This window comes from Hypoxylon fragiforme (assembly GCF_022984875.1).
Source record: "Hypoxylon fragiforme strain CBS 206.31 chromosome Unknown GGS25scaffold_7, whole genome shotgun sequence".
NCBI lineage: Eukaryota > Fungi > Ascomycota > Sordariomycetes > Xylariales > Hypoxylaceae > Hypoxylon > Hypoxylon fragiforme.
Genome location: NW_026054762.1, coordinates 1,486,979 through 1,508,112, shown reverse-complemented (window position 1 = coordinate 1,508,112; position 21,134 = coordinate 1,486,979). Strand labels below are relative to the sequence as shown.

General features: G+C 48.1%; 5 protein-coding genes across 5 annotated transcripts; 3 read left to right on the top strand and 2 right to left on the bottom strand.

Moving 5' to 3' along the window:
* Positions 1–3,750: 3,750 nt before the first annotated feature.
* GGS25DRAFT_369992 (AhpC/TSA antioxidant enzyme-domain-containing protein) lies at positions 3,751–5,107 on the top strand. The gene is made up of 2 exons (XM_049258176.1): positions 3,751–4,279; positions 4,378–5,107. Exons 1-2 carry the CDS (start codon positions 3,896–3,898, stop codon positions 5,092–5,094), a joined length of 1,101 nt encoding a protein of 366 aa, XP_049114685.1. The 5' UTR covers positions 3,751–3,895; the 3' UTR covers positions 5,095–5,107.
* Positions 5,108–6,144: 1,037 nt separating this feature from the next.
* On the bottom strand, positions 6,145–13,071 carry GGS25DRAFT_515084 (ketoacyl-synt-domain-containing protein; the record flags this gene model as incomplete). The annotated part of the gene is made up of 8 exons (XM_049263049.1): positions 6,145–6,960; positions 7,036–7,350; positions 7,421–11,295; positions 11,346–11,631; positions 11,708–12,054; positions 12,122–12,300; positions 12,354–12,738; positions 12,792–13,071. The coding sequence occupies 8 exons, from the start codon at positions 13,069–13,071 to the stop codon at positions 6,145–6,147; spliced, it is 6,483 nt and encodes a 2,160-aa protein (XP_049114684.1).
* Positions 13,072–14,012: 941 nt separating this feature from the next.
* GGS25DRAFT_369909 (serine hydrolase-domain-containing protein) lies at positions 14,013–16,026 on the top strand. Its single transcript, XM_049258175.1, has 3 exons — positions 14,013–14,492; positions 14,612–15,055; positions 15,134–16,026. Exons 1-3 carry the CDS (start codon positions 14,451–14,453, stop codon positions 15,710–15,712), a joined length of 1,065 nt encoding a protein of 354 aa, XP_049114683.1. The 5' UTR covers positions 14,013–14,450; the 3' UTR covers positions 15,713–16,026.
* Positions 16,027–16,098: 72 nt separating this feature from the next.
* On the bottom strand, positions 16,099–19,364 carry GGS25DRAFT_499168 (mitochondrial outer membrane 72K protein). Its single transcript, XM_049261753.1, has 4 exons — positions 18,694–19,364; positions 17,639–18,602; positions 17,102–17,575; positions 16,099–17,033 (listed from the first exon to the last, which is right to left on the bottom strand). Exons 1-4 carry the CDS (start codon positions 18,883–18,885, stop codon positions 16,768–16,770), a joined length of 1,896 nt encoding a protein of 631 aa, XP_049114682.1. The 5' UTR covers positions 18,886–19,364; the 3' UTR covers positions 16,099–16,767.
* A 224-nt stretch (positions 19,365–19,588) lies between these two features.
* Positions 19,589–21,132, top strand: GGS25DRAFT_499166 (aminotransferase). The gene is made up of 2 exons (XM_049261752.1): positions 19,589–20,469; positions 20,532–21,132. Exons 1-2 carry the CDS (start codon positions 19,757–19,759, stop codon positions 20,638–20,640), a joined length of 822 nt encoding a protein of 273 aa, XP_049114681.1. The 5' UTR covers positions 19,589–19,756; the 3' UTR covers positions 20,641–21,132.
* Positions 21,133–21,134: the final 2 nt, after the last annotated feature.

Genomic DNA, 21,134 nt, shown 5'->3' with positions numbered 1-21,134 from the left:
GAAAATGCCAATGCAACCATAACCGACTTGGAGAAAGCAGCTAGTATTGACGATGATCCACTTCCAGTTCTTCTCAAGTACGAGGACCCATACCAATACCAGAATATTTTCGGCCCTCTTGTTAAGATGGAATCCGACTACGATAAGAAACTGAAGGAAGCGCAGTCCGAAGATGGTCTGGTAGTCCGTTGGGATTATGGCCTTAATAACAAGCATCTAGCTAGCTTCACGTTTCCGAAGCTTGAATCTGGCGACGTCAAGCTAGCAGTAGGTGATGAGATGAGAATTAAATATAAGGGCGAGCTCCGTCCTCCTTGGGAGGGAGTAGGATACGTAGTCAAGATTCCTAACAATCAGTCGGATGAGGTCACGTTGGAACTTCGAAAGACAGGGAATGAAAAGTTCGTTCCGACTGAATGCACGCACAACTTCTCGGCCGACTACGTCTGGAAAGCTACCTCATATGACCGCATGCAAGCGGCTATGAAGACATTTGCCGTTGACGAGATGAGTGTTTCGGGATACATCTTCCACAAACTCCTCGGCCATGAAGTAGCTGTTGCTCCCATGAAGACCAACCTGCCTAAGAAGTTCAGTGTTCCAGGACTTCCGGAGTTGAACAGCAGTCAGATCAGCGCCATAAAGAATGTCTTGCTTACACCTCTCAGTCTTATCCAGGGTCCGCCAGGAACTGGTAAGACGGTCACATCTGCCACTATCATCTACCACCTGGCCAAGATGAACAATGGCCAAGTTCTCGTGTGTGCCCCTTCAAACGTTGCCGTGGACCAACTATGTGAGCGAATCAACTTGACGGGCTTGAAGGTTGTCCGCCTTACAGCCAAGTCTCGTGAAGATGTTGAGTCCTCTGTCAGCTTTCTTGCACTCCACGAGCAAGTCCGCATGCTCGATACCAACCCCGACCTGATGAAGCTGTCGCAGCTGAAGACAGAGGCTGGAGAACTTGGGAGTCAGGATGAGAAGAGGTTCAAGCAGTTGACTCGCGCTGCTGAACGCGAGATTCTGAACAACGCAGATGTAGTCTGTTGTACTTGCGTTGGTGCTGGAGACCCGCGTTTAGCGAAGATGAAATTCCGCAACGTTCTCATTGACGAATCCACGCAGTCTGCGGAGCCCGAATGCATGATCCCCCTTGTCCTTGGCTGCAAGCAAGTTGTTCTTGTTGGGGACCACAAACAGCTAGGCCCTGTAATCATGAACAAGAAGGCTGCAAAGGCTGGTCTAAACCAATCTCTCTTTGAGCGTCTGGTCAAACTCGGTTTCACTCCTATCCGGCTTAATATTCAATACCGAATGCATCCATGCCTATCAGAATTCCCATCTAACATGTTCTACGAAGGGTCTCTTCAAAATGGTGTCTCCGCGCCGAACCGTATCCGCAAGGACGTTGACTTCCCCTGGCCGGTTGGCGAAATGCCCATGATGTTCTGGTCTAACCTAGGCAATGAGGAGATCTCTGCTTCTGGAACGTCATACCTCAACCGAACTGAAGCTTCCAATGTAGAGAAGATTGTGACACGCTTCTTCAAAGCGGGCGTGCGGCCCTCTGATATTGGTGTTATTACCCCATACGAAGGTCAGCGCAGTTATATCGTCACGACAATGCAGAATACGGGTACATTCAAGAAAGAATCCTATAAAGAGGTCGAAGTTGCATCCGTCGATGCTTTTCAAGGACGTGAAAAGGATTTCATTGTCCTCTCTTGCGTACGATCCAATGACAACCAGGGCATTGGATTCTTGTCTGATCCTCGTCGGCTGAACGTCGCTCTCACTCGCGCCAAGTATGGACTCGTGATCATCGGCAACCCTAAGGTCCTATCTAAGCATGAGCTATGGCATCATCTCTTAGTCCACTTTAAGGAGCGCAAATGCCTTGTTGAAGGGCCCTTGACTAACTTGCAAACATCTCTGCTTCAGTTCAGTCGGCCCAAGAACTCCTACCGCCAACGCCCTCAGCAGGCTTCGTATGTCCCCAGCGTCTATTCCAACGGTCGCTCTTCCGGATTTAATGGCCCCAACACGAATCAAGACTTTGAATCGAGCTCTATGCTTTCTTTTATTCCGGACGACACGTCCAGCATCCATAGTTCTGCTCTTGGTGGTGCTGGGATAGGCAACACTGCTTTCCCGCAAATGTTTTCTAGCTTCAATCCTGAGCAATGGCCTGGACTTCCAGGCTTCAATGCGACACCAGGCGGCCGGGTGGGGGGTAAAGGCAGGGGGCGAGCAACTGAGAGCGTTGCTGGTGAAAGCGTTGCTACCTCTGAATACACCGATGGTACTGCTAGTGTGATTGGCAGTAAAGGTGTAGGGCAGGGTGGTGCCAGCCTCGGAGCTGGGCTTCCGGATGCTCTTCGTTCCCGACCTACGTCTTATGCCCAGAGCGACCGATTGAAGCAACACGTGGCAGATAGTTCCAGCTATCCTGGCTTTCCAAACGGCTTTCGGCGCCGATATGATGACGACGAGAAGTCCGTCAGTACCGCTTTTGCTAGCCAGATTGGCAGTGGATTTGATTGATGCTCGCACGACAAGCAAACAGCACCATGTCTTATACGAGGACAGGTATGCTAAGTGAGCATTAAACCCTGAAGTTATCCCAACACCGGACGCTTAACTAGCAACCATCCCAACCCGAGTTCTACAGGACAAATTGTGCCTTGGTACATGCCAATTCACATAACTTGGAACCTCACAACTCTATCCGGGCCTCTACTCGTAGCCGATTCGGCGGAAGTGATTGAGTTCAAGCAGCTGCCAGAGGACAAAGCTCTTCGGAGACCCATTCACGGAGCGTTGCGACAGAAGCCACCCGACCAATTAATTTTGGTCTGATACTAGATGGAGAGGCAGCAATAGAGAAGGCCAGAAGTGCAGTGAACTAGTCCCATCAGCTCTTACCTCTACGGCCACTCCAAGGCGAGGTTCGAGACTGGGGATTGATAATAGGCATCACAAACAACAGCAAACAACGCGCCCGCCGCCCTTCAATCAAGAACTATGCTAGGTCCAACTTACCCTTCTGGGCGTGCGAGCTGCCTCGTTAGATAGGATTCTGCCATGATTACCCGAGCTTTATCACTTCTACAAGTCGTCGTAGCTCGTTTACACTTGATTAATGACTAAGTAGATACTACTAGTTAATATACATTCGTTTGCCTCTAGCCACATGCACATGGGAGAGATTTTAATACATAGATTGAATTACAAGTATGAGGGTAAATGTAGTATGTAGTATGTAGTATGTAGTATGTAGTACATATGTTAGTAGTGTACCTCGTAACCATCCTTGAAACTCTAACCACGTGGTTGGAACTTCAGATGAGATCTAACTGTGCAACTCTGTGTGCTCTGTGTGTGTGTGTCGATGTGGCTGTGACAGTACTACTAGTAGTACAGTACAATATGCACATACATAATATAACACAGTGCGTAAATAGTGCATGCACCACAGGTACCTACCTGCTTAACGTGCATATATGCACAGCTAAACTGTACCACTTCCTTCCCAAGTTTCAGCATTCAGCATTTTCAACTTCTTCCTGAAACAATTTATATAACTGTAGTTACCTCCAGATAAATTCATTCATTCTCTTCTCCTCTTTCCCTTTCACAGAATACTTGATTTCCAAGACAAATGAAATCAGCAGCTTAGCTCTAACCTTGACCATCGGCACAAATTGCTTTACGCTTGCATTGGCAAGTTTCCCTTCAAGTGGCTCCACCGCCTTCATCCCACTTCAAGTTCAACTTACCCCATCATATGCCACCAACATAACTCAAACGGCTTCATTGACACAAAACACAATACACAATACACAATACACTATACATAATATTGGAACTCATCACCCAGAAACAAGAAGTTACCATGGCAAATGACCAGAAAACTCAGTCGCCGACTGTGACAACAGATAAGCCTACAGTGGTCAAAGGGCCTGCTTTGGATTCATCAAACAAAACAGACACACCCAAATCCCCAGTGGCGAAACCACCTACCTCAACTACTACGGATACGTACTTGGTACCACAATCAACTAATGTCCAAGCCGAAAATGATGTTGTGAACCCACCTGATTTCCATGGCGAAGTGCAGACGAATAATGACTTACCAACGACCGAGACACTACGCAAGATAGAGGCTTACACGGTCCTTGACAGCGATGGAAAATCTCATACCTTCAAGAGCCTGTATGCTGGGCATAATGTTGCACGTCGAGTGCTTGTCATTTTCATTCGACATTTCTTCTGTGGTGTAAGTCAATGCCTTCTTCTCTCTATCCACGCACATCAAAAATGCCTACCTAGGTACCTAGGGTACCTATTCCTTTGACACTAATGAGCACATCACAGAATTGCCAAGAATATTTGCGTACTCTCACTGCCTCAGTTACCCCTGATTCTCTCCTGCAGTTGCCAGTCAGCACCTTTATTGCTGTCGTTGGTTGTGGTGACCCCCATTTGATCAACTCATACATCCAGGAAACTGGGTGCCCATTCCCAGTCTATGCTGACCCCACTCGCCGTCTCTACACGGAACTGGGAATGGTCCGCACTCTTGCATTAGGCCCCCGGCCTGCTTATCTTCAGGGAAAATCGGTAGCACACACGGTCATTTCCGGTGTTGTCCAAGGATTGAAGCAAGTCAAATCAGGCTTGGTGATGAAGATGGGTGACCAACGACAAGTAGGTGGGGAGTTCCTCTTCGAACCGGCAACTCTGACGTTAGATACCCCCGTCACAACCCCACGTAGCGAGGAGGAGAAGAAGCTGGAGCTTCCGGCCGAGGATGACAAGCCGGACAATGACGACGAAGAGCCTAAAGTCGAGGAGAAGCGCGTCACCTGGTGCCATCGCATGAAAACGACACGAGATCATGCTGAGATGCCAGAGCTATTGGAAGTTCTTGGCCTTGATAGCCACGGCGCTCCTGTTGTCGACAAGAAACGATGGGATAAGGCATTGAGAACTAGAAAGGGTACTGGCGTCAGTATGGCTAGTCAGATGAGCCGGCTGAGCCTCGAGCGCAGCCATGGGAGTCCGAAGGCACTTGGAAGTCCGAAGGCATAGGAGCCTTGCTTCCACCCCTTGTCGACTCAGTTGCCAGAGGTAGAATTGAGCCGTATGCCAGTCACGAAATTCCCAGTGCGTCTAGTCGAGAACAAAAATTCGGACGCAATAGATTGGCCTCGAATTCCTTGTTCTCGTATCACTTGGTCTGTCCAAGACAGAATCCTGACGCATGCTTGGCCATCATCCGAGATTCTAACAAAGGGTCGTTCACTATCTACGAATCCTCCACAGGCCATTTCAAGTTCACTGGCGAGTTTATCGAATACAGGTGTTTTCACCTGAAAAGGCTTCTCTCCGACTCCTAGGAGTGTGGGACGACTGGACCCAGTGAAGGCAATCAGTTGCTAGCAATCTTAGAAGTATATAGCCCTGGGAAGGTTATCAGATATACCCTGATCGATTTCAAAGATGCGACGGATTATACAAAAGGGTTGCAATAGGAATAACCGTATAATACATGAAGCTTAAGGAAAGTTTACATAATAAAAGACGGGCTACCTGTTACACCTAGGCTGATTTACTTGGTTGCTCTGAGCACATACATAGGTACGCATCACGGTTTATCAGCACATGTACATATATGTACCTATCTACCTACCTTTATAGTCTGCACGATTAATTACGGAAAGCAAACACATTGTCAAAGAGTACATGTAGCACTTGATAACCTTGGAAATTGGAATACCTACTATTTCGTGCTCTGGTGGTCGAGCATGTATTTATACCATATGTAGTGGCTATGCTTGTGTTATGATGTTATCCATAAAATGCAGGTTATACATGCACGTGCATATTCTTAGATACTTGTGCATAACTACATATGTTGTTCACACATCAACTCGTATTTCTTCCTTGTATCACAACTTTATTGGACGTCAATGCATATGTATGCCATATGAATACATGATGGTATTCAATGTTCTTCGCGGGGCACTCAAGATGCGTAATAATCCCCTTCTATTCTATCTGAGATACATACATATTTGATTTGGCATTTATATATACAAGTAAAGCATCCATGGATGAGATCTAGAAATCACATCACAATCACGCTTTCGTCCGCGAAACAATCAACTCCGCCAGATCCGTCACGTTTGCACTTGTTAGTAACTCCAAGATTTCGAGGGTGGCCCCCAGTTCTCTTGTGATCCAATTGCGAACTTCAATGGCAGTCAGGGAGTCTAGACCGTACGATGCCATACTCCGCTGAGCATCAACATCGTCACGCGCTACTGACAGTACTTCGGATAGCTTCTGCAGCACACCCTGTACAGCAACTTGACGGGCCTCGTCGTTGCTAGCTGCAGCCCGGAACGCACTCCTGTATGATACGGGTTTTCCAGAATCGCTGCCTGCAGCTCGTATCTCAGTCGTTGCGGCCGCCTTGAGGTGTGCAAACCGTGGGTCCTCTGCATAGTAGGGCAGGGAACCTGTGTTGGTTGGGGCAAGCTTCAGGCCAGTTAAGCACTGTGCACTGCATTTCCCGGATGTGGCAACAGCCAAAAGACCCAGTACTTCGGCTTCCGAAATAGACTGTCCGCCGAAATTCTTGATGATTTCTTCTTCGCGTGTTGTATTTTCGGCAATGTACCCGGCGCCGGTCACAGCTGTGAGATCGAGGGAGACGCCAGGGAGACCCTGCGCTACTCTGCATAGAGCAAACCCATCCAGGAATGTATTAGCAGCAGCATATGCAGCCTGACCTCGGCTCCCAACAATGCCTGCGGCACTGGAGACCAGGACGAAATAATCCAATCGTACGTTGACAGACTCGAGCGCATTGTGGATGTTCCAGGTACCCTTTACTTTAGCACGAATAGCTGAGATGTACGAGTCGTGGGTCATGCTTTCTATTAATCCGTCCTATCACAATGTGTTAGATTTTCATTTATAATATCGTCTCAACCGATATTGTTATTGGGTTGGGATTAGACTTACGTGGAGCATCATGGCAGCATGAATCACGCCGCATATTGGTGGAAGTGTCTCAACACATTCTCTCACAACTCGATATGCATCTTCTTCGCTGGCGATGTCGCTGGTTTTGACGATGATGTTGGCTTTATCTCGAGTCTCTTCGATGAGTCTTTTCACCTCATGAGCCTTACCACCGCTTCTAGACAGCAAGACTATATGCCGAGCGCCATGTTCGACCATCCATCTAGCCATACTGCGTCCAAGACCGCCAGTACCACCAATGATAACATGTGTGCCGTCCGAATTGAGGAATCGCTTCGAAGTGTAGTGCAGCGCCTATGGATATATTTGTCAGTTACTACTGGGCGGGCTATCCGTTGAAATTGATGGCGAACACATTACTTACCATAACCTGATCACCCTTTTGAGCAGAAAGGACGATTGGGTGCAAAGTGCCTTGTTGAATCATCTTCAAGCCATCGTCTAGTTCCGCCATTCGCAAAATAAGCGCTCTTTTAAATGGCTTCAACACGCCCTTTGAAAAGCAGTCTAGCACCTCCTTGAGAATGTCTCTCATAAGCCGCTGGCGCGTAATGGCCAGGTTTAATATATTGACTGACGTGAAACTTATGTTGTCGGCCAAGTCAGATCTAGCGTTCCAGCCGTCAAGACGAGCGTCGAGTGCTCCTTGCATATGAACAATACGTCCAAAAGTTCCTGTGCTTGACCAGATCTTACTTAGATCATTGGCTCCTGACGACAAGCTAGATGAGGTGCTGAAGACAACATCCATACCATCCCCGCAAGTTGCATCTCGAATTTCACGTTCGAAATAGATGCTAGCCGTGTCAAAGATATTCCTCGGTCTTATCCCGAATGACTTCGTGACAAAGTCTCTTCTTTCATTGCCGTGGACTGCAATGAACACATTAGCGCCAAGATGGTGTGCGACCTGTATCGCGGCAAGTCCTTTGGTATCATTTGTATGGATGAGTACACGTTCCGATTTTCGGATTCGAGCGACATGTGAAAGGGCGTAAAAGGCTGCACCGAAGGCAGAGGGAATCATGGCTGCATCTTCAAAGTCCATGCTCGGGGGGAACTTGACAACGCCGTATGAGGCTATACAGGCATGTGTACCCAACCGGTGATCGGCCAGGGTGCATACCATATCCCCCACACTAACATCGACAACTTCGTGCCCAGCACGAACCACGATGCCACTACACGATCGTTCCGGTCTACCAGTCATACTCGTAGCCCTAAGAGCTAGAACATCGTCTTGGCTCAGCATGCTAGCCTTGATTTCAATCTCTATTTGGTCGGCCGCCAACGCCTCATCAGCTATGATGTCTTGAAAATACAGCGTGTCAAGCAATCCCTCAACCTGGGTAGCAACACGAAGCCGACGGCCAGGCTGGCGAAAGTCTTGTAGGTATGGCTCAGCTTTCCCTAACTCACGGTGAACTCGTAAGTTCATCTCGTCGTCGGCAACAAAGCGTGGTACGACCAAGTCTCCGCCCTGTTCAGCAAACTCGACCTCAGCCTCAGGACTATCTGTCAGTATAGTTCGCCTGAAGGCATCTTCAATCAGTTCAGCCTGGCCTTCGATATCCAGAGTGCTATCGGGGTCAAGGTCAAGAGTGACAGCAGTTTTGCCGAGTTCTGATCGTACTGTACGAAGTAAACCTAGAGCCATATTGATGCTCGGGTTCATAGGGACCTTCGATGCGCCGCATGTTACCCACAAGACGCCCCCAGCTTGCGTCAATAGAGCCTGGACTTGTTCGAATTCAATTTTGTTGATTGAGGCTAGGATAGCACGGTCGAGCTCCGAAATCAATATGAAGAAGCCGCTGAAATCTCGAATATGAAGCAGACTCGTAATTTCTGGACTAATTCCAGAGTGCACCCTGATGACCTCGCATAGCGAAGAAACAAGTGTATCATCTTGGGCACGTTCCGTCACTATCGTTATGCGCTCCCCGTTGGATTTGACATGTTCATGGCTCACACCATTTGAATGCCTCTCTTCAGTTTGCTCCCATTGTATTTTATAGCATAGCTCTCTAGGCTTCAATGACTTCAGGGGCTCGGGCTTCAGCGGACTGAGCTCCAGCCCCAACACCGAGACGGAAGGCCACTCACACTCCGCTGGCGCAAACATCTCGGCCGTGAATAGGCCGGTCTTGGAGTCTTTAGCCGACTGGACAGTGAACTTAGATCCGGGGGCTCTCTCCCATCCTTCGCTTACGTCAATGTGGACTTGCTTAATTGAAGATGGGAGCCGCGGCTCCGCGACGCCATCGAGCCCCAATTCGGATTGCGAGACCTGGATGAGTGGCTCCAACATCGCCGGATGGATTGTGTACGAGGACTCGTACGCCAATGGCATAATGAGTTTAGTGTCCTGAAAGGTACCTTGGGCATTGAACTCGTACTTAGCCACCTTGACGTTCACTAAGTTCCAGAATGTGTGCGGATAACTGATCCCTCCAGAACATAAATTAAAATAAAATCCTGTGGCGGGTATTGAATGCTCAATCCTTTCGGTCTTGGGGCCGAGGTGATTTTTGGAACGGATAGGTACGGCGCTGCCGCGTTTCAAAGGGCTCGCTTCGATGAAGCCATAACAATGTTCCAACCATCCTCGTTTCGGTTCAAAGCTAGAGATACGAAATTCGTCCCAACCAACTCTAGATGCACCATGTCGTCTAAACGTTAGCAGGAGTTCGACCGGTTCATCGTCTATTAGAAATAATTGCTCCTGGACCACAACTTCGTACAGATCAAAGCTGCTTGGCTCGGTGCCTCTAAGTAATGCTTGTTGACCAGCCGCCTCCACAGCCATGGAAATGAAGGCAGCCACCGGAAACACAGCACGGTCTTTGATCCGGTATTCACGCAGCCATGGAAGCTCCTCCAATCTAATAAAGTTGCGCCACGTCGGCTCCAAGTCGTTACTCCAGTCAGTCAGTGTCCCGATCAGATCGTGACGCGCAAACGGCTTAAGGCGATGCTGTCGTGTGATCCGACTTTCGTACCAGTATCGCTGACGAGACCATGGATACGTATAGAGGAAGGGGATGATGTCGGGCTTCTCGACTTCGGAGCGATTATGATTGATGTTGAAGAAATCTATGCCCTCGTAACCACGGACAAAGAGCTGTCCGGCAAGCTCTAAAGTCGTCTCGGTGGCGTCACGGCCCCTTACCAATGTTGGGATATATACTGGGGCTTGAGCAGCCGCTAATCCCAATGATTTCAGAGTCTGCATAATAGGACCTTTGAGCGCGGCGTGTGGGCCAATCTCAATGAGAATATCCGGCTTGTTCTCATTGCAAAGTAGTTGCAATGCTGTCGTGAATCGTACGGGGTTTGTTAGGTTCTCTACCCAGTACTGTGGACCAAGTTCATCTATGTTGACCTTGCGAGAACGGAGAGAGGAGAAGAATTCAACGTCGCCATTTGCCTCCCTCAACTCGACATCTGCAATCATGTTGTAGTATGTCTCGGCTATGAGTTTCATGTGGTGACTATGGTAGGCGACGTCAACAAAAAGCTTGCGATTGAAGATGTTCTTACTCGTCATCATATTGGAAAGCTCATCGATAGCTTCAGCATCACCAGACACAGTCGTCGAACTGGGTGAATTCTCACAGGCCGCTACCGCTTGAAGCGAAGATGGTAGTTGCTTGAGAAACGGCTGTAGTTCGTCTGCACCCATACCCACCGCCATCATCGAGCCTTTGACATCCGGAAAGTTGGCCTTTAAGGAAATGATGGCCTGGCCACGATAGTAAGCCGCAGACATTGCCGCTTCAAGCGACAGGCCCCCAGTCGCGTATGCAGCGCCAATCTCTCCGCTAGAGTGCCCAGTCACAGAAGAAGGCTTGACACCCCACGATGCCAAAAGGTCAACCAGCCCGATCTGGACAGCGCTACATATTGGCTGGCTAATATGTGCCATACCAATACGGGTATCTTGCTCGTCTCGTTTCATCTCTTCCAATATTGAGAAATCCGCGCCTATAGATAGCAGATGCGAATCGGCTCGCTCTATAGTTGACGCAAATACAGCGTGCGACTCCAACAACTCCCTACCCATACCATACCACTGCGCGCCTTGTCCAGTGAAGATGAAAGCGAGCTTTGGTGACTTGGCTGGTATCCTCTTTGGCACCACATTAGGGCTGTTGAGAGCTATGGCAAGTTTACTGCACATATCAGTCACCAGAGCTACACGCCAAGGTAGTTGTGAACGCCGCTGGCATAACGTGTCTGGCTGTGTGTCAGCATGCTTTTGTCAATCTCAAGCAATCGAAACTCACATGAAAGATTTCTGGGCATGGTGCTTTGATACAGCTCGGCGTGTTGTTCAAGAAAAATACCTAACTTCTCCATACTTTGCCTCGCAGCCGCCTCGTCATTAGCACTCAATACGAACAGACGTTTCGTTTTGATGTGCCCTTCAAAGTTTTCGGCGTCAAGAAACTCCAGTTCGTTCTCCGCTGGTAGCGCTTTCAGTACTGCGTGTCCGTTCGAACCACTGTATCCAAAGTTGTTCACACATATATACTTCTTGTTTCGAGGAAATGGTAGCTGTCTTTGTGAAATCTGATAATAGAAGGTTAGCATCGCCACTATTGAATATTCTTCATAATGCATAGAAGACGCTCTCCTATTAACTGACTTTCATATTCCATTCGGATAAAGAAATGGCTGGGTTTTCCTTTTCAAAGTCGGCATTCGGGACGATAAACCCCTTTTCTAGCATGAGTGCTGCCTTCATAACCGATATGATACCGCTAGCGTTTTCGAGGTGGCCTATATTGGACTTCACCGACCCGATAGTTAATGGGTCGCTTTCTAGGCCCTTGCTGAGTGCCTTATATATTCCTTTGGCCTCTATGGGATCGCCGACCTTGGTTCCAGTACCGTGGGCTTCGAAAAAGCCAACATCTTTAGGATCAATTCCGGCTTGTGAGAGCACATTGCGCAGTAGTGACTCTTGTTCTTCCGAACTAGGTGCCACGATACCTTTGACAAGTTAGACATGAGTGGTCTCGGTAACAAACTGTGAGAGACGAAAAATGGGTAAACGTACCAACTGTTCGACCGTTATGGCTGATTCCCGTGTGGGAAATGACCGCTCTAACGTAGTCTTTATCTTCCAACGCCTTATGGAGTGGCTTGAGAATTAAACATCCAGCCCCCTCGCCTCTGGCGTATCCGGATTTGGCACGGTGATCAAACGCATACGTTTTCCCTGAGTCCGCGAATAATCTATTTCACGAGGTCAATCAATCTCCCAGGGCCATATACAGCATCTAACCTACCTCAACTTAGCCATGGATACCCATACGTCTGGTTGTGTGATGAGATGAGAGGCACCGACAATGGCTTGTTCCGATTCCCCAGATCGTATACTCTGAACAGCCATATGCAAAGCATGCATGCTAGATGAGCATGCGGTATCGACGGTAAAGGTAGGACCGCATAAATTAAAGAAATATGATATTCGGCCAGCCAAAAATGCCCCTTGGCTACCAGTGGGATCAAACATTGGCACATCATCTAAATCCCTAAGATTTCCCATTCTGTGTTCATTATCGGTGGCTCCAATGAACACACCAACTTTTCGTCCAGAGATAGACTCTTTAGGAATGCCAGCATTCTCGAGAGCCTCGTACGAACATTCGAGGAGGAGTCGCTGGGTTGGATCTTGCACACTGTAAGTTTCTCGACATGAGCCTAGTTTGAGGAAGGGGGTTTACCCATAGTTTCGGCTTCTTTGCGTGTCATGTCAAAAAAGCCAGGGTCAAACATATCCAGCTTCTGAGACAAGAAGTATCCTCCTTGTGAGTTAAGTGTGCCCCTCTTCTCCGGGTTGGGATGATTATATGCCTCCTGGTTGAAGCGGTCTTTAGGTATCTTGGACCACGCACTGCGTCCCTTGGTCAACAACTTCCAAAAATCCCCTGGCGAAGACACATCGCCAGGCAAGCGGCATGACATGCCGACGATGGCGATAGGCATCGGCTCCTCGGACTCCATATTCAGAAATGAGAGTAAATGAAGTAAAGAGGATTATGCCAGGGAGCAGTGGCAGAGTATCCTTCAGAAGTGAAAATATCGCCTTGGATTCAAGGTGCCAGAAGCCCTGTATATGTCGACTGGGAAAAAAGGAGACATGGTCCATCCGTTTCGATAAAAGCTCATAACCGGTATGAATAAAGTTGAGCTTACGTGACGTACTTCCTTCAGATCACCGAGGACTAAACAAACGGGATGCCGATCAAACCGGTACTCCAGTCGATGGCAAATATCTTTCTGATTGAACACTAACAGTAGTCTTGGAGTCCCTAGGTCAAGGTCCGACATCATCGATGCTGTCACTTTTGACTTCGAACTGATACGAATCATATTTCAGTGAGTTATCTGCCATATGCACCAGGTCAAGCCTCATTGCCACCCATGGAACTTTTGACAGGCTTGCTCGTTTCCACAACTTCCGTTCACGCTGTGTCCTGGTCCCCCACCTTGGCAAGCTAGCCATTATATCACGGGAAGGCCCCTAAATATGTGATTGAACTTTACTTGACAAATCATTCTACTCTAACGCTATGTCTTAGAGTTCAGCCTCTGACAGTGCGGCGCCGTGAACTCAGTCCCTTTTCACTCTATTCAGCAGTAGTTCATACAAGATAAGTAGCAAGCCTGAGACAGGTGCGGATAGAACCGGAAGTCCGCTGGCAAGTCGCCCTCGACTTCATTCCCACCATGAGCTCAATGTTATTACTAGCTAGCAGCCCTACCTGCTGACTACATCGTGTCAACCTGGTGTCAGATACCAGGTCTTGTAGGTGTGTTGACTGGGAACCCCTGAAACCCGTTGACACCCAGTAGCCAGGAATTCTAGAAGTGTGGCTGCAAGATGGAGCAATATATACTTCTATCAAACATTCTTTACTTCTAATTGTATTTTTGCTTACCAACGACGCAAATAGGTAAGGGTAGGAGACACGAATCGCCACGAGTTGCTAGAGATATTCATCGTTAAGGCTACCAGCTACCTTGCCACGTGAATAGCTAGCTTACGGGTAATCCCCACGGGTTGCGAAACAGTCTCAAGGCCATTCGGGTCGGATATTTCATGAAGACTTGGGACCGATACCAAAATCACGACACATATATATATCATCGTGGATTTATCCAGCGCCCGGACCTACGAAAGAAAGTAGAAACTTCGCTCGACCACGTACTAGCCTGATAGAAGACCAGTCGATGACCACGTGTCTCTCTTTCGTTACCAAAATAGACACTTCTTCTACCAAGACCAGATAGGGCTAGATCGGTCAGTTGGCTTACGTGGGGAGAATAATCATACCAAGATATTCATTCTCTTTCTGGTATCTTGAGTTACTTCGATCACTATGAGGTTCCTCTGCTTGCCCGGCGCCTATGGAAGCGCAAAGGTATGTTTATCCTCAACGTTTGCCTCCAGTTCTCCTTTTTTTTAAAGGGGCGCCCTAGGTACACTAGGTGTTTTCATAAGAACAACGAGCACTAACGAAAGGTAAAACCCCTGAAATAGAACTTCGGCGTCCAGCTCGGACCTTTTGCCAAGCACATGGAGGACCGAGGGCTAGCGACGTTTGCCTTTACGCAAGGGGCGCACGAGGTAGAGCCGCCGTTGGGGTGGGAGAACTACTTCGGGTCGCGGCCGCTGTACCGGTTCATCGACGGCACGGCCAACAACAGTTCGGGGGACGCGTTCGAGGTGATCCGGCGTGTGCGGCACATCCCGCGCGGCCTAAGCCCCGAGGCCACGCTGCGCCTGTTCAAGCCCACCGAGCCGGTCCAGAAGTACGACTGGAAGAATTTCCGAGACTCGCTTGACAGTCTGCTGCAGCAGATCGACGACGACCCCGAGATCGATGGGCTGATTGGGTACTCCGAGGGCGCGATGATGGCGGCTTCGATTTGCGCTGAGGAGAACAGGCGGTGGGAGGAGATGGGAGTGCCTAGACGTATAAAGGTATTATATATATACCCCTATACCTATCTACTACATTCAGTAGGTCTGACTAATACTAATACCTCTTCCCACTTACAGTTCGCCATCTTCTTCGCCGGCACCCCTGCCCTCGTAGCCGAGAAGGACTCCTCCTCTTCCTCCTCTAACAACAACAACAACTGCCCCAACTTCACGACCAAGCTGGCCGACGAGCACGGCACCTCGATCCACATCCCGACGTTCCACGTGTTCGGCTCCAACGACCCGCTCGTCTACTCGAGCATCGCCCTCTACAACACCTGCGACCCGGACCTCGCGCAGCTGTACGACCACGGCCTCGGCCACCTTGTCCCCCGCGACGCCGACAACGTCGAGCAGCTCGGCGACACGCTCTCTGACGTCATCACCCGTATCAACAAGGAGAAGACCGCCGCCGCCGCGCTTGCTTCCAAGGAGCAGCAGCAGCAGCAGCAGCCGTCCAGAGTCCAGACGCCCGTCAACCAATTCACGGATGAGTACGACGTCGCTACCAACACGGCTTCTTCTTCTTCTTCTTCGTCAGCTTCTTCCGCGTCCGAGGCTGGGTCCATGGGCGAGTCGGATCTGGATTCGCAGTCTAGCACTGGCGCCGCATCTGAGGACGGCGTCAACGTCAAGAAGCTCTCGGTGATGGTTTAGATAACTTACCTTAGGTACTCATAGGGTCGCTGCTACTTTCTTCTTCTTTTTTTCTTCCCTTCTTCTTTTTTGTTTTTTGGGGTGGTCTTCAACAGTACAAGATCGGAGTTCGTTTGCTGTTGTTGCTGCTTCGAAAGAATACCATCATGTACCTACCTAAATTTCAATAGACCATCTTTGCACCTGCCTGTGGTACCTTGCTAGATTGCAGGCATTTCTTTCTTCCTTCCTTCCTTTCTTTCTTTCTTTACTTATATAATCTCTATCATCGTCATCGTCGTCGTGACTCGTGACAGGTCTCTAAGTACTGTTATTATTAGGTACATTGAAAAAAAAAGCTAAAATGGAGTGAAGTTTTTTTTTTCCCCCGAACCCCCCTAACCTAGGTATCTTATCCCCTTCTTCCCCCTTTTTTTGTTTAACCTGCATAACCCACATAAGCGCAACCCGAACAAATACATACGCCTACAACTTAAGTACCTAGAAGTACAGACAGGTGTGGTACATGCCCTTTACATGAAATTATAAACAATAAAAAAAATACATAAGCGGAAGAGGGAGGGGAGAGGGTTGGAGAGAGCGGTATTATTTATATACAGTATTTTACTACCCAGTAGGTTTATACAGCGAAAAAAAAAGGGCCGGGAGGAATAGGAGGAGGATTATGTAGGGCAACAACAACAACGACAACAACCATCATTTCATTAAACTACTACCGAGCCGTCCCGACGTTTTTGGAACCTATGGACTTTCTTGACTTCACATCCTCGGGTAATAAGCCTTTTCGATTAAGAAAAAAAGGTGGTTATATGCGCGCGGATCCATTCATCAAAAGCACGTATGTTCAAAAAATAATTTCCGTTGCGGAAACCTCCGTAATCTTTTACTCCTTTTTCTTTCAGCTCCCCTTTCTTCTTATGTTGTCGTGCCCTACTTTCAAGCTCTCGCCGAGTCAATAACTTGAAAACGAGTGAGCAGAGTTTCCCTCTACATTACTCCCCCCCCCCTTTTTTTCTTCTTGTGAGATGTCAAAGCTTCAAAGCTTGACATCCAACCTAGCGTGCGCCAGCGAATGCGCCAGCCCCCATACCAGCCGCACCTGTGCCCATGCCATGGAGCTTAGCTGCAAGTTGGGGATACTTTTCTTGTACCTGGATCTGCGTTCTCGTAGCCTCTGCGTATGAGAGCGCATTCACAATCTCTCCGGGTGTTCTGGCAAGCTCAGCAGCACGTTCAAAATACTTGAGCGCATCGGTAATCTTTCCCTGTTGGAGGAGAAGTTGGGCCATCGTAGCCACAGCGATGTCGCATTCGGGATCAACTAAATCATTTGTTAACACCCTCCCTCCTTTTATCTGATTTATCTAGGCCGGGCAAAGGTGCACTTACTGATTAACGCCTTTTCACATAGCTTCTCGGCTTCACTGAAATCGGACTTTTGTTGGAAGAGGGCCAGGGCCTTGTTGATGAGAGGTAATACATTCATGGCCATAGGCTTGGTCTGCTTCTCCATTTCCATGGCCTTGTCAAACTTCTGGATGGCATCTTCATACATATTCTGGTCGAGGAGTAGTTCTCCATAGTAGTTGTATACATCCGGGACCTTGTCGAAGTTCTTAACGCAACGACGGAATGTAGCCATAGAGGAGGCCACGGATCCCATCTTATACTGTGTCACACCAAGCTGGATATGAGAGAAGATGAAGGAGCTGTCGAGGTCAATGGACTTCTGGTAATCCTTGGCGGCATCTTTGAATTCGCTGTGGATGAAGTGGAGTTGCGCACGGTGATAGTAAATATCGGGGTCACTATCGTTCTGGCTCAAGGCCTGTTCCAGATCCGCAGCAGCACTGGCCCGATCACCTGTCATCGTGGGTCAGTTTCAAACCTTCTCACAGACCACCAAACCAGCACAATTTGACTTACCCATTTCTAAATGCATGCTTGCGCGCTTGACGTAGCTTTGGGTGTAGGTGGGGTCAAGTTCGATACTCTTATCCATATCCTTCAAAGCCTCCTCTTGCGATCCACGCAAATTTCTAAATGTACCTCGCAAGTTGTACGCGAGCGCTTCGTATTCCCCTAGGTCGCCATATTCCAAAGCTCTTTCGAATGCGTTCGCGGCCTCCTCGTAGCCTTCATGTGTCCTCTTTTCCATAGACTGTAAACCAAGTTGCAGTTGTCCCTTACCACTGGATTCGTCCAATTCGTCCTCATCCTCTAGTCCTTCGGGGCGCGGCTTCGCTCGGAAACTCTGAATATAGTTGGAGACAAAAGTTGGACTGGGAAGCTTGTTAGGGTCCTTGGAGTTGATGATGTCCTCTGCCTTCTGTTCAGCAACCTTCTTGAGCAACCGCTCGACTGCGTTGGTGCTAGATTCGGTCTTGAATTCATCGATGATGCAGCTCGCAGTGTAGTCGAGGAGGGATTCGCTGAACTGGGATAGGTGCTCGTAAGCATTAGCTCTGCGATTTAATGCCTTGACGTATGTGGGGTCGAGGCTAATGGCGGCGGTGGTATCTTCGACGACCTTATCCCAGACGGTAAGGGCATTGTAGCATGCAGCCCGGTTAGAGTAGAAGATAGAGTCTGGCTTGCAGAGAATGGCCTTGGAGTAAAGGTCGATAGCGCGCTGATAATCTTTGCTGCCATAGGCCTTGTTGCCAGCGTTCTTCAGCTTTAAGGCGTACTCGCGGCGTTGCTCATCGGTAAAAGTAGTGACGGTTTCCTCGGTAATCTCTGGCAGTTCGTCGACTGTGTCTACTGTCGCAGCTTTTGTCTGTTCGCCCGATGAGGCAGGTGACTTGGGAGCTTCGGCTTGACGTTCGGCCTCTTTTCGTTTCCTCCTCTCCTTCTTGCTCAACTTAGTTTGCGCCGCAACTTTGGGCTTCTAGGGCGAGTGGTATCAATGTGTAAGCTATCGTCCTAAGTTCGCTCCGGGGTACGAGATATATAAGACAAACGAAAATACGGTGACTAACGGAGTCGTTAAGATAGTAAACCACACCGGCGCTCGTGACAACAACGGCAACGCCGGTAATAGTATAGACAAGTGCTTTATTGTCGGAAGCCCAATTGGTAAAGCGATCCCAAAGGGAGGAGGATTTGACTGGGATGATGATCGGTTTGCCTAAGGGAGGCATGGGCGGCGGAGCTGCAGAGGCCCTAGACATTATGACGGGATAGAGATGGGTATGAAGATTGGGGGTCAGGAAGTGGAGGAGAATATATATGTAGATAGGTATAGGTAAATGATGGGGATTGTCAGCAAACAAGGAATAAAAGAAGAAGGGATTTGAGAGTCCGAGTGCAGTGCAGGTACTAGATAGGTAAGTAGTAAGTACTAGGTTAGGTAAGGTAAGTGTAAGTATGTATCAATCAGTGTGGATGTAGATGGAAGTGGATGAATCGGAGAGATTTGGTTATTGGAGTGGTCTTGTGTTTGGGTGGTCTTGGGGGTGGTTCGGTAAACAATTCGACGAAGAGTGAGTGATGATAGGTTTTAGTGGTGACGATGGTGGTGCTTTTTTTTTAATCATCCAGATTTAACGATTTTACACTTTTTACGGGTACCGATTGCCCCCCAAAAGATTCACATCCAGTACGTCCAGGATGTTGCAACTTGCTTTGCACGCGCAATTAAAAAAAAAAAAAGTTGACTTTTACTGAATTCTATCTTAGCGTGACCCAATTTTAACGTTGTGCTGTGCTGTCGAAGCTCAGACCCTGTTGGCCCACAATCTATTACATGCCCCATGTACTTAGGTACATGTACGTGTGTCTACCGCATTTGCTCTTCCCGCTGCACCGGATTTTAACGATCTGATAGTAGACTGATACGTACATCGATGTACCTTCTGTATAAGTGGGTGTATACTCATACAAGCATACAAACGGCACCGGTTATTCTTATATCAAGTTCAATTTGTATGATTCAAGTCATTGAATACATAAAATTAATCATGTATGATTATATAATTATATAATCACAAAAGTTGGACTTCATATCTCTTGAGATATCAATACATTCTCAACTTCTCTATAATGGACGACTTTCTCCTCTTTACATCTATCCGATACGATCCTCAACTCCTTCAAGCACCGAGCCTCGGCTTCACCAATATAGGATGGAACCAAGAACCCTCTCCATTTTATATGCTTGATTTCCACCGGGACCGCATGCTAAGGGCTGCAATCCACTGGAATTGGACTCCTGCCATTGCCAAGATTTCCGGGTCTGAGGGTCTAGAGACTCTACGGATATTCTTGCAAAGTATCACTAGTGAAGCCAGCAATGGTCCCCATCGGCTGATGATTACTTTGGCTCGGGATGGGACTTTAGCTCACCAAATATCCCCCCTTCCAGAAACCCATATAAATAACTTCTTTCCCAAACACTTGCCTAGACCAGGTCCAGAAAACTCGGTTCAGTCTAAAAACGAGTTGTTCCCAGTAAAAGAGCCAATATACGAAATTATCCTTGATAGTCTCAAGACAGCAAAATCCCAATTTACTCATCACAAGACCACTTATAGGGATGTGTATAATGATGCGAGAAAGCGAGCTCAGATAGCCCCAGGAGACAAGAAAGAGGTGCTTCTCATCAATGATGATGGCTATATCATGGAGGGTACTATCAGTACACCTTACTTTTGGAGGGACGGGAAATGGGTCACCCCTCCCGTCTCTGGAAACTTCAATCCCTCACAGGGGAGCGGTGGAAATGACGGGACTACTCGAAGGTGGGCTTTAGAAAGGTACTCGACCTACTTGATCAACCCTACGAAGTTACATACGTAGTGCTAACCACCTAACTTAGGAGTCTCGTCACCGAGCAACCCGTTCCTGTTGATTCACTGGTCGATGGTGAAGAATGCTGGATAAGTAATGGGCTTAGAGGCTTTATATTTGGAGAAGTGAAAATGTAAATGTACTGAATCCTTTTTGCCATCGATACCCCTGTCACATAACACTTTCATCCCCAACTCACCCTCATGCTCCTCCTTCCCTGGTACAACAGGAGGCTCATTAGGTAGGCAGGTGCTATAGGAACTACGAAGCTTGACTAAAGTATATTAACGTCTGACATGTTTCCTCTTTTACATACGCTATCAGTTTCACATACAGCATAGTAGTCAGTCACTAGAGTGCTTCATAATAAAACTAACTGTAACTTGCCTGTCCTTTCCCTTGGATGTAGGAGGCAGGAGCAAGATGGATACAAGAGCTACCTAATATTCAACGTACACGTACAGTCTGAAGGTCAACTTTTCTCTTATTTTCCTAAATCATTTTGCTCTCTTTCTCTCTCCTCTTCCACCTTCATCCAACATACATAGCACCGCTGTCCTACTCACTTCAATTATATATCAGGCCTATAGACATTCTTAGCAATTCCATTATTAACAACTAAACCTACATA

Bases quoted from the DNA above. Each gene is read 5' to 3' on its own strand.
- GGS25DRAFT_369992 (XM_049258176.1), top strand. From the start codon at position 3,896: ATGGCAAATGACCAGAAAACTCAGTCGCCGACTGTGACAACAGATAAG. The intron at 4,280-4,377 runs GTAAGTCAATGC...AGCACATCACAG, and splicing joins TTCGACATTTCTTCTGTGGT to AATTGCCAAGAATATTTGCG.
- GGS25DRAFT_369909 (XM_049258175.1), top strand. From the start codon at position 14,451: ATGAGGTTCCTCTGCTTGCCCGGCGCCTATGGAAGCGCAAAG. The intron at 14,493-14,611 runs GTATGTTTATCC...CCCCTGAAATAG, and splicing joins GCGCCTATGGAAGCGCAAAG to AACTTCGGCGTCCAGCTCGG. The intron at 15,056-15,133 runs GTATTATATATA...TCCCACTTACAG, and splicing joins GAGTGCCTAGACGTATAAAG to TTCGCCATCTTCTTCGCCGG.
- GGS25DRAFT_499168 (XM_049261753.1), bottom strand. From the start codon at position 18,885: ATGTCTAGGGCCTCTGCAGCTCCGCCGCCCATGCCTCCCTTAGGCAAA. The intron at 18,603-18,693 runs GTTAGTCACCGT...CACTCGCCCTAG, and splicing joins TTTACTATCTTAACGACTCC to AAGCCCAAAGTTGCGGCGCA. The intron at 17,576-17,638 runs GTAAGTCAAATT...CCACGATGACAG, and splicing joins AAGCATGCATTTAGAAATGG to GTGATCGGGCCAGTGCTGCT.
- GGS25DRAFT_499166 (XM_049261752.1), top strand. From the start codon at position 19,757: ATGGACGACTTTCTCCTCTTTACATCTATCCGATACGATCCTCAACTC. The intron at 20,470-20,531 runs GTACTCGACCTA...CACCTAACTTAG, and splicing joins CGAAGGTGGGCTTTAGAAAG to GAGTCTCGTCACCGAGCAAC.